The sequence below is a fragment of the Mesoplodon densirostris genome, chromosome 1 (assembly GCF_025265405.1).
Source record: "Mesoplodon densirostris isolate mMesDen1 chromosome 1, mMesDen1 primary haplotype, whole genome shotgun sequence".
In the NCBI taxonomy this organism is placed as follows: domain Eukaryota; kingdom Metazoa; phylum Chordata; class Mammalia; order Artiodactyla; family Ziphiidae; genus Mesoplodon; species Mesoplodon densirostris.
In genome coordinates, this window is record NC_082661.1 from 134,963,343 (window position 1) to 134,975,692 (window position 12,350).

At 33.9% G+C, this 12,350-nt stretch overlaps 1 protein-coding gene across 4 annotated transcripts in view; it reads left to right on the forward strand.

The window, feature by feature from the left end:
• The window catches only part of EPHA5 (EPH receptor A5), a 323,812-nt gene that overhangs the window by 280,575 nt on the left and 30,887 nt on the right, over nucleotides 1-12,350 (forward strand). For 3 of the 4 annotated variants that reach the window (XM_060109001.1, XM_060108993.1, XM_060109022.1), the window contains 2 exons: nucleotides 457-582; nucleotides 1,299-1,484. In XM_060109001.1, coding sequence (XP_059964984.1) covers nucleotides 457-582; nucleotides 1,299-1,484 — 312 coding nt within the window. Of the gene's footprint in view, nucleotides 1-456; nucleotides 583-1,298; nucleotides 1,485-4,771; nucleotides 4,784-12,350 lie in introns of all 4 variants that reach the window. The other variant, XM_060109012.1, reaches the window with a different exon arrangement.

Here is a 12,350-nt window from a genome sequence, read left to right on the forward strand (position 1 = left end):
TCTTTGTCAGTCTTATAGGACCAAAGCACCAGAAAAGTTATTTTAAATTATTTTTGTAAAACCTAAACTAATCATCTGTGATGAGATTTTAAGGAAAGCATAAGAAAACAAACCAACAACTAAACCAGTAGCATTTCATTGTCCAGTTTAGTAAACAAAAGTGTCTTAGTTTGCCTCAGAGACTGACTCCTGAACATTAGTGTTGAAATATGTCCTTATTCAAATATGTCGTCACATATGCACTTCTTCTTGTGCATGCCAACAATCCAGATTTCTAAAATTATAAAAATAAGATAGCTGTACAAATGACTTCTATAATTCAGGAGAAGGTCTGTCCTTGTAGCTCTGTCATTTCTAGGAATTGGGGATTTAAGCCATAGTTGTACATTTATAACGTCTATAATTTCACTCATCCATCACAAGCACTTCGATTGTAATGCCCATTTATTTTTACAGTTAAACTGCCAGGAGTAAGAACTTATATTGATCCACACACCTATGAGGATCCCAATCAAGCTGTCCACGAATTCGCCAAGGAGATAGAAGCTTCATGCATCACCATTGAAAGAGTTATTGGAGCGGGTAAGATGGTGTGTTTAACTTGGACTTTTAACTTGAGTTTATACTATAAAATGTAATATATCAATGTCCTGATCTAACTCAGAAAGTTTTTAATCTTTTGTAATTGACTTGCTTTCAAGGTGGTATATAATTGATCATATTTTAATATTACCTTCTGCCTAGCTCATACTTAAACCAGCAAATGTTTGGTTTATGAAAAAAACAAACCAGCAAAAATGTATATTCAAACATAGTGTTTTTTTACCATCTACTGTTTATTATATTTCATATATAATACATATAATTTTTAATACCCAAAACTATTTACAAAATTCAAGAACCCAATTAGTCTACTTGTGAATCATCTCTTCCTTAAGACTGTTTCCTTTTTGTCCTGCTATGGCCCTTTTCTTTTTTCCTTTTCTCATTAGTGTCACTGCTAGAGTAGAAAGCAAGGAAGAAGGAAGTGATTTTCAGCCAGTTGCTTTTAGTTTCTTTCTAATGTTTCCATTAAGGTTTCTGTAGGTGAGAGAGATGAAACTAATAGCCTCCAATGTGTCTTACAATCACCTGTAAATTATTTTTCCCAATGCACCATTAATTTAACATAGATAAGGAAGTTGGACTCCCCTTCAACTCTGTTTTATCTAAAGCTTACTATTCTAAGAGGACTTTAGACTACTGTTAGAGTAGGGATTTGTAATGAGTTTCTGTGTTTTCTACATCTTTATCACAAGGTGAATTTGGTGAAGTTTGTAGTGGACGTTTGAAACTTCCAGGAAAAAGAGAATTACCTGTGGCAATTAAAACACTTAAAGTAGGCTATACTGAAAAGCAACGCAGAGATTTCCTGGGTGAAGCAAGTATCATGGGGCAGTTTGACCATCCTAACATCATTCACTTAGAAGGTGTTGTGACCAAAAGTAAGTACAATGGCAAATTATGCGTGTGTGTGTGATCATAAATATTCGAATTTCTTCTATTAGATTATTATTAATTTCAGGATAGAGAGAAAACTGGCCATAATGTGATTAACAATTTCCCTAATATTAATAGTATTTGTCCTATAATTTAGTGGATTTTTGTCAAAGCTGATCTTCAGTGAACCCGAATTTCTATTTATTATTTGAAATATTTGTGTTAACTCACTTACTATGAATTCAGCACCAGAGAAAAATGTATCCAGATAAAAGGAGCAGTAAAAGTATCAATTTTTTTCCTCTTGGCTCTTTCATTTTCTATCCTAATGAAATATTAACTTCAAAGTTTTGATTGAGGCATTGAAGTTTAACATTTAATAGGATTACTGTAACCATAGATGCCTACCACCTTTTAAGTGGTTTTTTTATAGCCAGACGTCTTTCTTTTATTGATTTTTTTCATTGAGATATTTTAATAGTTCTAAGGAAAGCAATTGCCTCAGAAGACTGGGAAAGTTCCTTGAGACTAATTATTTTGTTAAAGCAAATCCTGTTTTTACTCAGATATATCTGGAATTTCACATCTCTCAGATTCTTGTTAGTGTCTTGTAAATGTGGTTATGTGTTGAGCTTCCCAATATAAGGATTTCAAATAATTCTTCAGTCACTCAATAAAGTATTTATGTGACACATAACTGAGGCCTTTATTTTCTTTTAATCCACTTTATCTTTGCCATTCCTATGTATCCTTTTTCCTTCCTTTATACCTCATACACTTCATACCACTTTGTAAAATCGTCTGAAACATTTGGCAAGGAACACGCTTTAGACTTTTTTCAAGCACTGGTTCAACTTCCATTTGCTGTTAATCAAGTTTTAAGTTATATATGCCAAATATGCATAGCATCAATGTATGTTCAATAAATGTTCTCAACTTATGAAGTAATTTAAATTGATTGGATATCCATTTATGCCATTGAGCTTTTAAATATGGAAAACAAAACAAAAACAACAACCATAAAAACTTTTTCCCAATAAAGAGGAACAAAAGAAACAACAACCAAAAAATTTACTGGTTTATAACCAGTTAATTCCCAAATAATGATTCATTCACAGTAGGTCACAGATGAGAACACAGAAGAAAAATACCTTAGCTAAAATTATCATGTTGATGATTGGCAGAACTTTTGAATCAGGCTTTATTGCTGGGAGATTGGTTTTCTCCATGTCTCAAAGAGATACACATCTCCAGTAAGAATGCCCATAGGGGAATGTAACATAGGAATAAAATTACCTGCAGCCATGTGGGTTTCTTCAAACTTGGATGTGTTATTTTTCATTTACCTCTTAGCCATCTCTATGTCTTCTTTGGTGAAATGTCTATTTAGGTCCTCTGCCCATATGTATGTATGTGGCTGATTCACTTCGTTGTACCACAGAAACCAACACAGTACTGTGAAGCAATTATATTCTAATAAAGATCTATTAAGAAAAAAAAAAAAACTTAGATGTGTTTCTTTCCCCCAGTTGAGTACATGCCTAAAAATAGGTAAGAGGCAGGGACACGACGTAGGTGAGAAACAAAGAAAATATATATTTTTTGAAGGAATAAAATAAATTAAAATATTTTACAAAATCATGCCCTATGATGAATGGGGAGGAATATTTTAAGTAAGAATATGATGTGAGGGAGATGGTCACAGGTACAATAAAATGAAATCAGAATTTGAACGGGACTATATCTGAGGGGAAGGACTTTGAAAGGACATTACTGATAGCATGTGCTGGGCTAGATACTATGTGAACAAGAATTATAACAGTGATTGAGTAAAATTATTTCCTATGCAGGAAAGGTATTATCTAATATAAAACATACTTCCTAATGATAGTCATAGTAATAATAGGATGCAAAATATTTGATATATTTCATGTCTTCTTTTCATCCGTAATATGACTGCTAAGTTTCACTTCCTCAAATAAACTAGGACCATGAGTTCCTCTTACCCAGGGTATATGTAAAACTAATGCCTATATGTAGACAGCCAATCCATCCTGTAATGAGATAAGCTGTAATGTGTAGAAGAGTGCCAGATCACTATTATGATCATGGAAAACTGTACTGCATAATGGTCAAGAACATGGGCTATGGTTCTAGCCACCAATTTTCATTTTGCTTCTGCCATAAACTACTATGTGACTTTGCACAAGTTGGTTATACATTCAGAACCTTAGTTTCCTCACTAATGACATGGGGCAAGAATGCCTCAGTGATGTTGTGAAGGTGACATGAATTAATACAGGTAAAGTTTAAATGGGCATGACACAGAGTAGATAATTAATAAACACATGGTTATTACTTTTCCATTTATTTCTCTTCCTGTGCTCTGAACTCCTCTATATCCATTTCATTCCTAATCCATTTTAATTGATATGTTGCCCTGCCTACATTGCCTCTTCCTCTGAAACTTAACTACCTTTTCAATTCCTTCAAAATCTTATTCAAATTCTATCACCTCCATGAAATAATTCTTCATCACTTAGCCCTGAAATAATCGCTCCTTCTTTTGAACACTGTACCTATATAAGGATTTTTGCAACTGTCAGTAATGTTCCTTCCTTTGTCCAAAACTCTTATTCAAATTTTTCATTTAATTTTGTCTCCTCTGCATATATTTTTAGCTCCCTAGCTAAAAAAGTCAGCTCCTTGAAGAAACAGATGATGTCCTAAATATTTATGTAAACCCATTACACTTAAACCTAAAACCAATCTATGGTCACTTTAGTTAAGCACTCTGAGCCTCAATGTCACAGAAAAAGAAAAAAATCATACCTACCTTATAACAATTTTATGCAGATTAAATTAAGATACATTTGTGTGTGTGTGTGTGAACAAAATTGCAGGTAGTTATAGTAGTATTTATTTTAATCTGTTTAGTTGAATTCATCAACTATCATCAGATATTAGGAGACAAGATCCCAAAATTATTAGAGCTAATAGTCACCTACTATTATAGATCTCTAATTTATTACAGAATTTGTTTTATGTGAATGGGTCCTGACTGAGCAATATGAGACAACTAAACTTCTCATAGTAAAACAACTAAATTTGTCATATACCATTTTATATGCACTTGAGACCTTTATTTTAAGAAGCAAATGCCATTATCAGCAAATGATCATATTTAAATTCTGTAAAGTCTAGTCTAAAAAACAGGGCTGTGGTTGAAAATACAGACTTTAAATTTCCAGTCTTCTAATCAAATATTCTGTTTGATGTTGCTGCGGTGAAGTTACACATACAGGTAAAGCAAAATGTAAATATTTAAAATACCTCTTTGTCTTATTTTTTTTTTCTGTTTGAATTGAAACTGTATTTCCCCTTAATAAATGTAGCTCTTGATGTTCAACTTAGGAAGTCTTCAATTTGTTTTTAATTTACCATGTTGCAACTCACTTTATTTGTGTCCTTAATTTCATGTTCTCTGATCTGATGCTCATTTATTCAGCAGTCATTCTCAACCTGCAGCACACAGATAATGAGACATAAGTGCAACTAAATCTTGTGATTGTTTTGACTGAAGCTCAGGTGGGGAGTCTGAAGTAGCACTCCTCTGGGTGGCGCCGTCATGAACCTTCCTTTTTCCTCTTATCACTGCCTTGCATGCCAGAAATATGGGGCCTCATTCAAATTCCTTCTGTGATTTGTTGTTAAACAGGAGACATCATAAATAAATATATGTTCTAGAGAGACTTATGACAAATGACATAAGAAACCCACAGGCCCTGGCTTGACTCATTCGCAATGCATGATGCTTTAATGTAACATACATAGAGTCAGCTTTTACTATTCAAATAGATTCAGGAATAAAATTTAGAAGTGGAAAGTTATAATTTTTCTGTTGCAACAGCCTTAGTTCTTTAAGATTTATTTTTTCCACCCATGGAAATATTATCAAAATTGACCAAAGGAATATTTTTATTGAAATATTTATAGTTATATAATTATATAATATAGTTTATACAATGTAGTTATATAAATATAAATATTTCTATTTAAATACTTATAGTTATATAATATTTCTATTGAAATATGTATACTTCTATTTAAATATTCATACTTATATTTCTTAATCTAGGATAATATACACATAAACTTAGTTATCCTGTAAAATTAATAAATTTAAACAAAATATTAGAGAAAAATTAAAGAAATGTCTCCCTGTTTTTCTTTCCATGTCTGAAGAAATAACACATTCAATGGCAATTGATTATTTAAATTGTCAGATAATTCTGACATATAAATTTGTAATTATCTTTCAAATATAGTATTTCATTCTATCCTGTAAAAGTCCATTTTATTTTACAGGCCCTTATTATATATTACCCAGGGCTATTCCAACAATCTTCAGACTAGTCTTTCCATTTTGGTATTTTCCAATGGACATTAGTCCATTCCATACATTTTACTAAATCAATTACCTCTCTTGCGTCATCACCAGGAGCAAACAAATCAAGCAAAATACATATACTTCTATACTGAACTTGATATAATTTGGCCATATCTCCATATTACACTATTTCCTTTCCAGAAAACTCTACCTAGTTCTTGTTCTGCCCTTGGAGATACTTCATTCTGCCCTAGCATGTCCTCTCCACTTTCCTCAGTTCTACTTGACCTTCAAGTTTAATTCAAATGTGACCTTCTCCATGAGATCAGTGTCATTTCTCTTCATTTTTCCTTCCATCCTCAGTGTCTGCCTGGAATAGAGTAGGCCACTCAATAATGTTGAATAGCTGAGTAAAGGAAAACATCCCAGTTCTACATTTGTTTTATTTTGCTCACCTGTGTGTTCCTAGATCTGTGCTCAGCACGTGTAGCATTTCATGTATTTGTTGAATGAATGAGTTCTCAGCCAGAGACAATCTTACAAATTCTAGCTGCATTTCTCTGCACTTTGTCATATTGTCCATTGTATCATAGTTATCTCTCTACATGTTCTGTCCTTATTACACGATGAACTTCTTGAAATTGATATATGTTTACAGCACCCCTAGTATCTGTCACAGGGCCAGACACATTAGGGAATTTCAAAACTTTTTTAAAAGACATGAATGATAGTAAATGAATCAATGACTAAATTACAGTTATCTAAACAGTTAAAATGAGTTAGAGTGATATACAATTTATATTTTAATTTAAACAACTTTGTTCTATAAAACTATGGGTGTTTTAGGAAAAATAATTAAAATGCATATGAAGAAAATTGCACGAGGATCTTTTCACAGGATCTTGCATATAAATATAACAGTTATAACTACTACTAATAATTAATGTTACTTTAAGTATGTGCTAAGTTAATGTTCTTTATATATTATCTCCTTTAGTCTGCACAATAATGCTATCCTGTAGACACTAGTATTTGTTCTCATTTTACAGATGGGAAAAATTAACCTTAAGGAGGTTAAATACCTTATCCAATATCATAAAACTAGCATAGGATAATACCAGATTTAAAAGCAGTTCTGCATGACTCCAAAACCCAAGCTCTTACAGTGTACATTACTAAACTCATTTTTATTATTTGGTATACACTTGACAAGAAACATTTATTTATTCAAAATATATTAATTGATCACCTAATACATGTCTATTCTTATTAATCAGTGGGATACAGCAGAGATTAAACAGACTGATTTCCTGCCTTTATGGAGCTTACCTTTGGGTAGGGGAGAAAAACTAATTGAACAAATACATTTATAATATATTAAATGAAAAAAGTAAAGCTAAGTTAGGAGATTATGGATTGTTTCTACTAAGGGTTGGTGGTTTCTATTTTATTTAGGGTAAGGCCTCTCTGATAAGGCTTGAATAAGTGAAGTGTGAGCCTTACAGATATCTGGGGGCTGGCAGTGTGTTGTAGAAAGAAGAACCTGCAAGACTCGAATGGAACTTGCATAAAATGTTCAAGAAAAAACAAGGCCAGTGTTACTTCAATGGAATGAATGAGAGGAGTCTGGTAAGAGCATAACTTGAAGACTTAATAGGAGAATAGACAGTATATGAAGACTTTGGTCCCTGCAAAGACTGCCTCTTAATCTGAGCCTTGGAGCCAAGATGTAATAGAATCTTATTTCTACATTAACAGGACCAGTCAGGATGCTGTGTTGAATAAAGACGGTAGAAGCCAGTGTTGAAATGCGGAGACAAGGAGGAGACTACTGTCATTATTCACACCTCATTATGGGTTAGATCAGGGTAGTAATCTAACAAGATGGCGAGTAGTAGTTGAATTCTATAGATATTTTGAAGGCAATCACAGTAAGTCTTCTTGTGGATTAGATGTGGAATATGAGAAAAAGAGAAGAGTCAATGATAATTATAAATTATTTGCCCTGAGTACCTTAAAGAAATGAATTGTCAGTTATGGGGAAAATTCCAGGAGGAACAAGACTGTGGTTGGTAATCAGTAGTTCCGTTTTGGACACGTTACTTTTGAGAGGCTTATAAGCACCCAATTGCAGATGTTGTGTATAAGATTGGATTCTGAGAAATATAAATGAAAATGTTTGTAGTATGAATATGCTTGAATTTTATATCTTCCCTTTCACTAAAGGAAACAATTCTATGAGCCATTATCAGTGATAAACCATGATGGAAATAAACAAATTTAACACTGCAGTAGAAAATAGAAGCCAGCTCATTAATTTGATACTAGTTTTTCATTATTAGGGCATAGAGAGAGGTATAATAAATAAACATAAGATACTTATTAGATATTTACAAGGGCTTTTTCTGATAAAATCTAAATTCTACTCACCTGAAAGATATATATCTATAGAAACAGAGATTTACTTGCTCGAAGATTGATTATTAGTAAATTAAAACTTGTGTTTTTAAAGTCATTTTCATTACTAATAAAACAAAGCTGTCACATTGTTAATTCTTAGATTCCTTAACTCCTTTGCAAAGTTGTCTGACTCCACAAGTAATTATCCACCTTTGTCAGAGCAATTCTAATTTATTTTTAATTTGAGAAATGAGCAGCTAATGAGAAAGTTTATATCAATATAAACAATCTGAAATAAAAGAGGATATTAAGAAAAATTTGGAATTTCTATTTAATAGAAACATTTGGTGTTTCCATTTCAGGTAAGGTATAGAGGCTTTTGATTTTATAGTCTTTCCTAAAATTAAAATTATGTAATTTTAAAAGTAGTTTTCCTTAAAGTGTTAACCAATAAATAAGGGTCATAATGGAATTAAAATATCTGCGTACCTTTCTAAGTTCTGATTGCCCCATACTTCATCCTCCCTTCACATTCCGCCACTTGATAAGCATTATCTAGTTCTACTACAAGCACAGGGTCCCATTTTCTGGGTGACCATTAACCATTAATAATTGAATCATGATATTTCTTATTCCAAGCTTCCCTTGGAGTAAAAATAAAAGTAATTTCAAACAGCTACAAGTGTTAATGTACTAAATGGAATACAACCCAAATAGAATGGCATAGTGAAATAAAACTATAGATTTATAAGTATAAGCACAGGCTTACTTTTAATTATTTACAAATCTTGTAAAATGTTTGTAAGAGAAACCAGTGACAGTTGTTTTCCAGTGAATTGTGATGTTTCTAAGTCAAATGCTCCCTTATACCCTTAAGTGGTACCACGTGTTTTTTTTTTTTTGTTTGTTTGTTTGTTTGTTTGTTTTGGGGGTTCACGGGCTTCTCACTGTTGTGGCCTCGCCCATTGCGGAGCACAGGCTCTGGACGCGCAGGCTCAGCGGCCATGGCTTACGGGCCTAGCCGCTCCGCGGCATGTGGGATCTTCCCAGACCGGGGCACGAACCCGTGTCCCCTGCATCGGCAGGCGGACTCTCAACCACTGCGCCACAAGGGAAGCCCTCCACGTGTTTTTTGATGCACTCGTGGTTTCAGAAAAGCAGGTAATACCAATGCAAATAAAATAATAAGCCCAGATTTAGTTGCAACTCTTGTGATGTAGCCTAGTTCAGTATTTCTCAAAATACAACGTGCCTTTGAGGATATTGCTAAAATGCAGAATCTGTTTTTTTTTTTTTTTTTGCTGTACGCGGGCCTCTCACTGCTGTGGCCTCTCCCGTTGCGGAGCACAGGCTCCGGACACACAGGCTCCGCGGCCATGGCTCGCGGGCCCAGCCGCTCCGCGGCATGTGGGATCTTCCGGGATCGGGGCACGAACCCGTGTCCCCTGCATCGGCAGGCGGACTCTCAACCACTGCGCCACCAGGGAAGCCCCAGAATCTGTTTTAATAGATTGGATTGGGCACTGAGATTTTGCATTTCTAGCAAGCCCTCAGGTGATAGCTATGCCACTTGTCAAGGGCCATGCTCTGAAAAGCAAGGACTGAATCAACACTCCCCAAAATTTGTCTCACCTAACTTTGAGATAGCTTGTGAAAAAGACTGCTTTACCAGAAGGGGCGTGTTCTCTTCTCTCTTGGATTTTGTTGGACATTAGCACCAAAATAATCACTTACTAAGGAAGCAAATGCAGTTTTGTTTTACTGTGGTAAGGAAAACCCACATATCATGATATCTACCCTATTAAATTTTTAGGTGTAGATACAGTTTTTTTAATTGTAAGCACAATGTTGTACGGCTGATCTCTAGAAACTTTTTGTCTTACATAACTAAAACTTTATACCTATTGAACAGTAATTCCTTCTTTACCCCTCCCCCAGCCACTGGCAGCCACCATTCTACTTTCTATTTCTGTGGGTTTGACTACTTTAGATACTTCATATAAGTGGAATCCAAGACCTATCCACTTCACTATCGAACACTTCAGAACACTTGGAGCATATATAAATAATGATCATACATAAGAATATATTATTTATTGAAAGCAACTGAATTCCTACCAGATCTGCCATTAATGCATGAACAGTTTGTTATAGCATAGTCGTCAACAGTTTGTTGTGGCATAGTCATCAAACTTATATTATCACAGAAGACTAAATATTTGTGAGATTTTAAAGTTAAATTTAAAATTCAAAATAAATATTTGGAAATTATAGCCATCATAGTATGGAGGGAAGGAAAACAACTTTTATAGTCAGGTGGACATGAATTCGATTCTCAACTTTGTTTCTTATACGACTTGCACTAATCAACTCAGGTAATATATTGAATCATTTTAAGCCTCACTTTTCTGTCTCTGAAAAGAGTCTTTTGTAATATCACTGTTATAGAATTTTGATGACAATTAAAAATAACATCATGCCTTGTAAGTGGGCACTCAGTATATCAATAAACTGTAGTTCTTTTATGATTATCAATATCAAATGATGAAATATGAGGTTGGTGAATTCCACAAATAATGTGTTTCTTTTACTACTTAGAATCTGTCTGAACTGGGTCCTCAGTAAATATTATGAAGTAATGTAAAAACTCTACTCTGTGATTAAAATCATGTTTTGACATGCTTTATGAACTCTTTTTATATTGATTTTTGATAATATGCTTTCAAAATTATTGGCAGATTTAATCTTTGTCTGTACTTCAAGCTGGATAATGGAAAATGATTTATACCATTTTATTGAATTTACAATGTTTAGAGTAAAGCCACATTAATTAATGCTATGTCATTTTTGCAGGCTAGCAGAAACTGAGACAAAACATATGCCAAGCTAAATATAATTATCATTAAAATGGCTCAAGCATGAGAAATAATCAAATGAGTCCTGCATTGTCTTATTCTTGTCAACAAAAGAAGATCATCCTTGTTGCAAACATGCATTTTAATTGTTTTTCCCCCATTTTCTGAACTATAAGAGGTGTTTTAGGTCCCTATCATATTTTTCAAAACCTACACTGTCATAAATAATGAATCTGACTTTTAAAGCTAAGTGATGAATACTAAAAAAAAAAATCTTATAGGAGGAATACCAGGTGCCCATCTCCCTAAAAAGCAATTACTTTTTCTCTGCAAATATATATTATTCAATATGAATAAAGTTTCTGATCAGTCATTCTCTTTAGAGTATGCATTCTTTCGTCTAAGCTCAGTGAATCTGGGTTGAATTTAAGGAACAAATTTACCCAAGAAAGAGGTATTTTTACATAGGTATTTTATCCAACTCCTGCTCAGGAGACCTTGGGTGAGCATTAGTAAATATTTACCACTAACCCACAGCTGTAAAAAGAGGGTCTAAAAAATTAGAGGATAGACAGAGAGAAGAGAAAGAAACTGAGAAAATGTTTTCTATTCTCTAGAAAAAGAGAATAGAAGGAAACTGAAGGTTTTGAAGTAGTAATATAGAAGTGCTGTAATCATAAAAGGCTTGGGGTAAAAAAAATAAAAAAGGCTTGGGGTAGAGTAGATAATTGTAGACATTGATTAGGCCTTCACTTTGATGGACAAGGCATCTGCTTATGTGGTAGGAGCTGGGAGGTACCAATGAGGGAAAGCTAAGACTATTCTCTGGATATCTGCTGGAATTCAGTTCTTCCAATTCCAATTAAACTATGACAACTCCCTCAACGGATTTCTGTAAGTGAGAGCCAGATCTACACAGGACATATTCCTAGAAACACAGGCTGATTCTAGAAAATGTAGCCCTTTTCCTAATTTGATCAGGGCTGGTGTTCAGCAAATACATACTTTTTTAGCTCTATTAGCTGTAAATTTATTGAAATACTCCCATGCTATTTGATAAAAAGCTGAAGCCAGGGTTACCCACATGTCCCTTTTATATGCTTACTCAGCTTCATCTCTGGGTACTTCTGAATTCCTGAAATCAGGCAGATGAAGAGGTGATGTCTGGTACACCAGGACATTCTGATATTCCAGCATTATGGCTGGTTGAACTTCAGACATGTAGG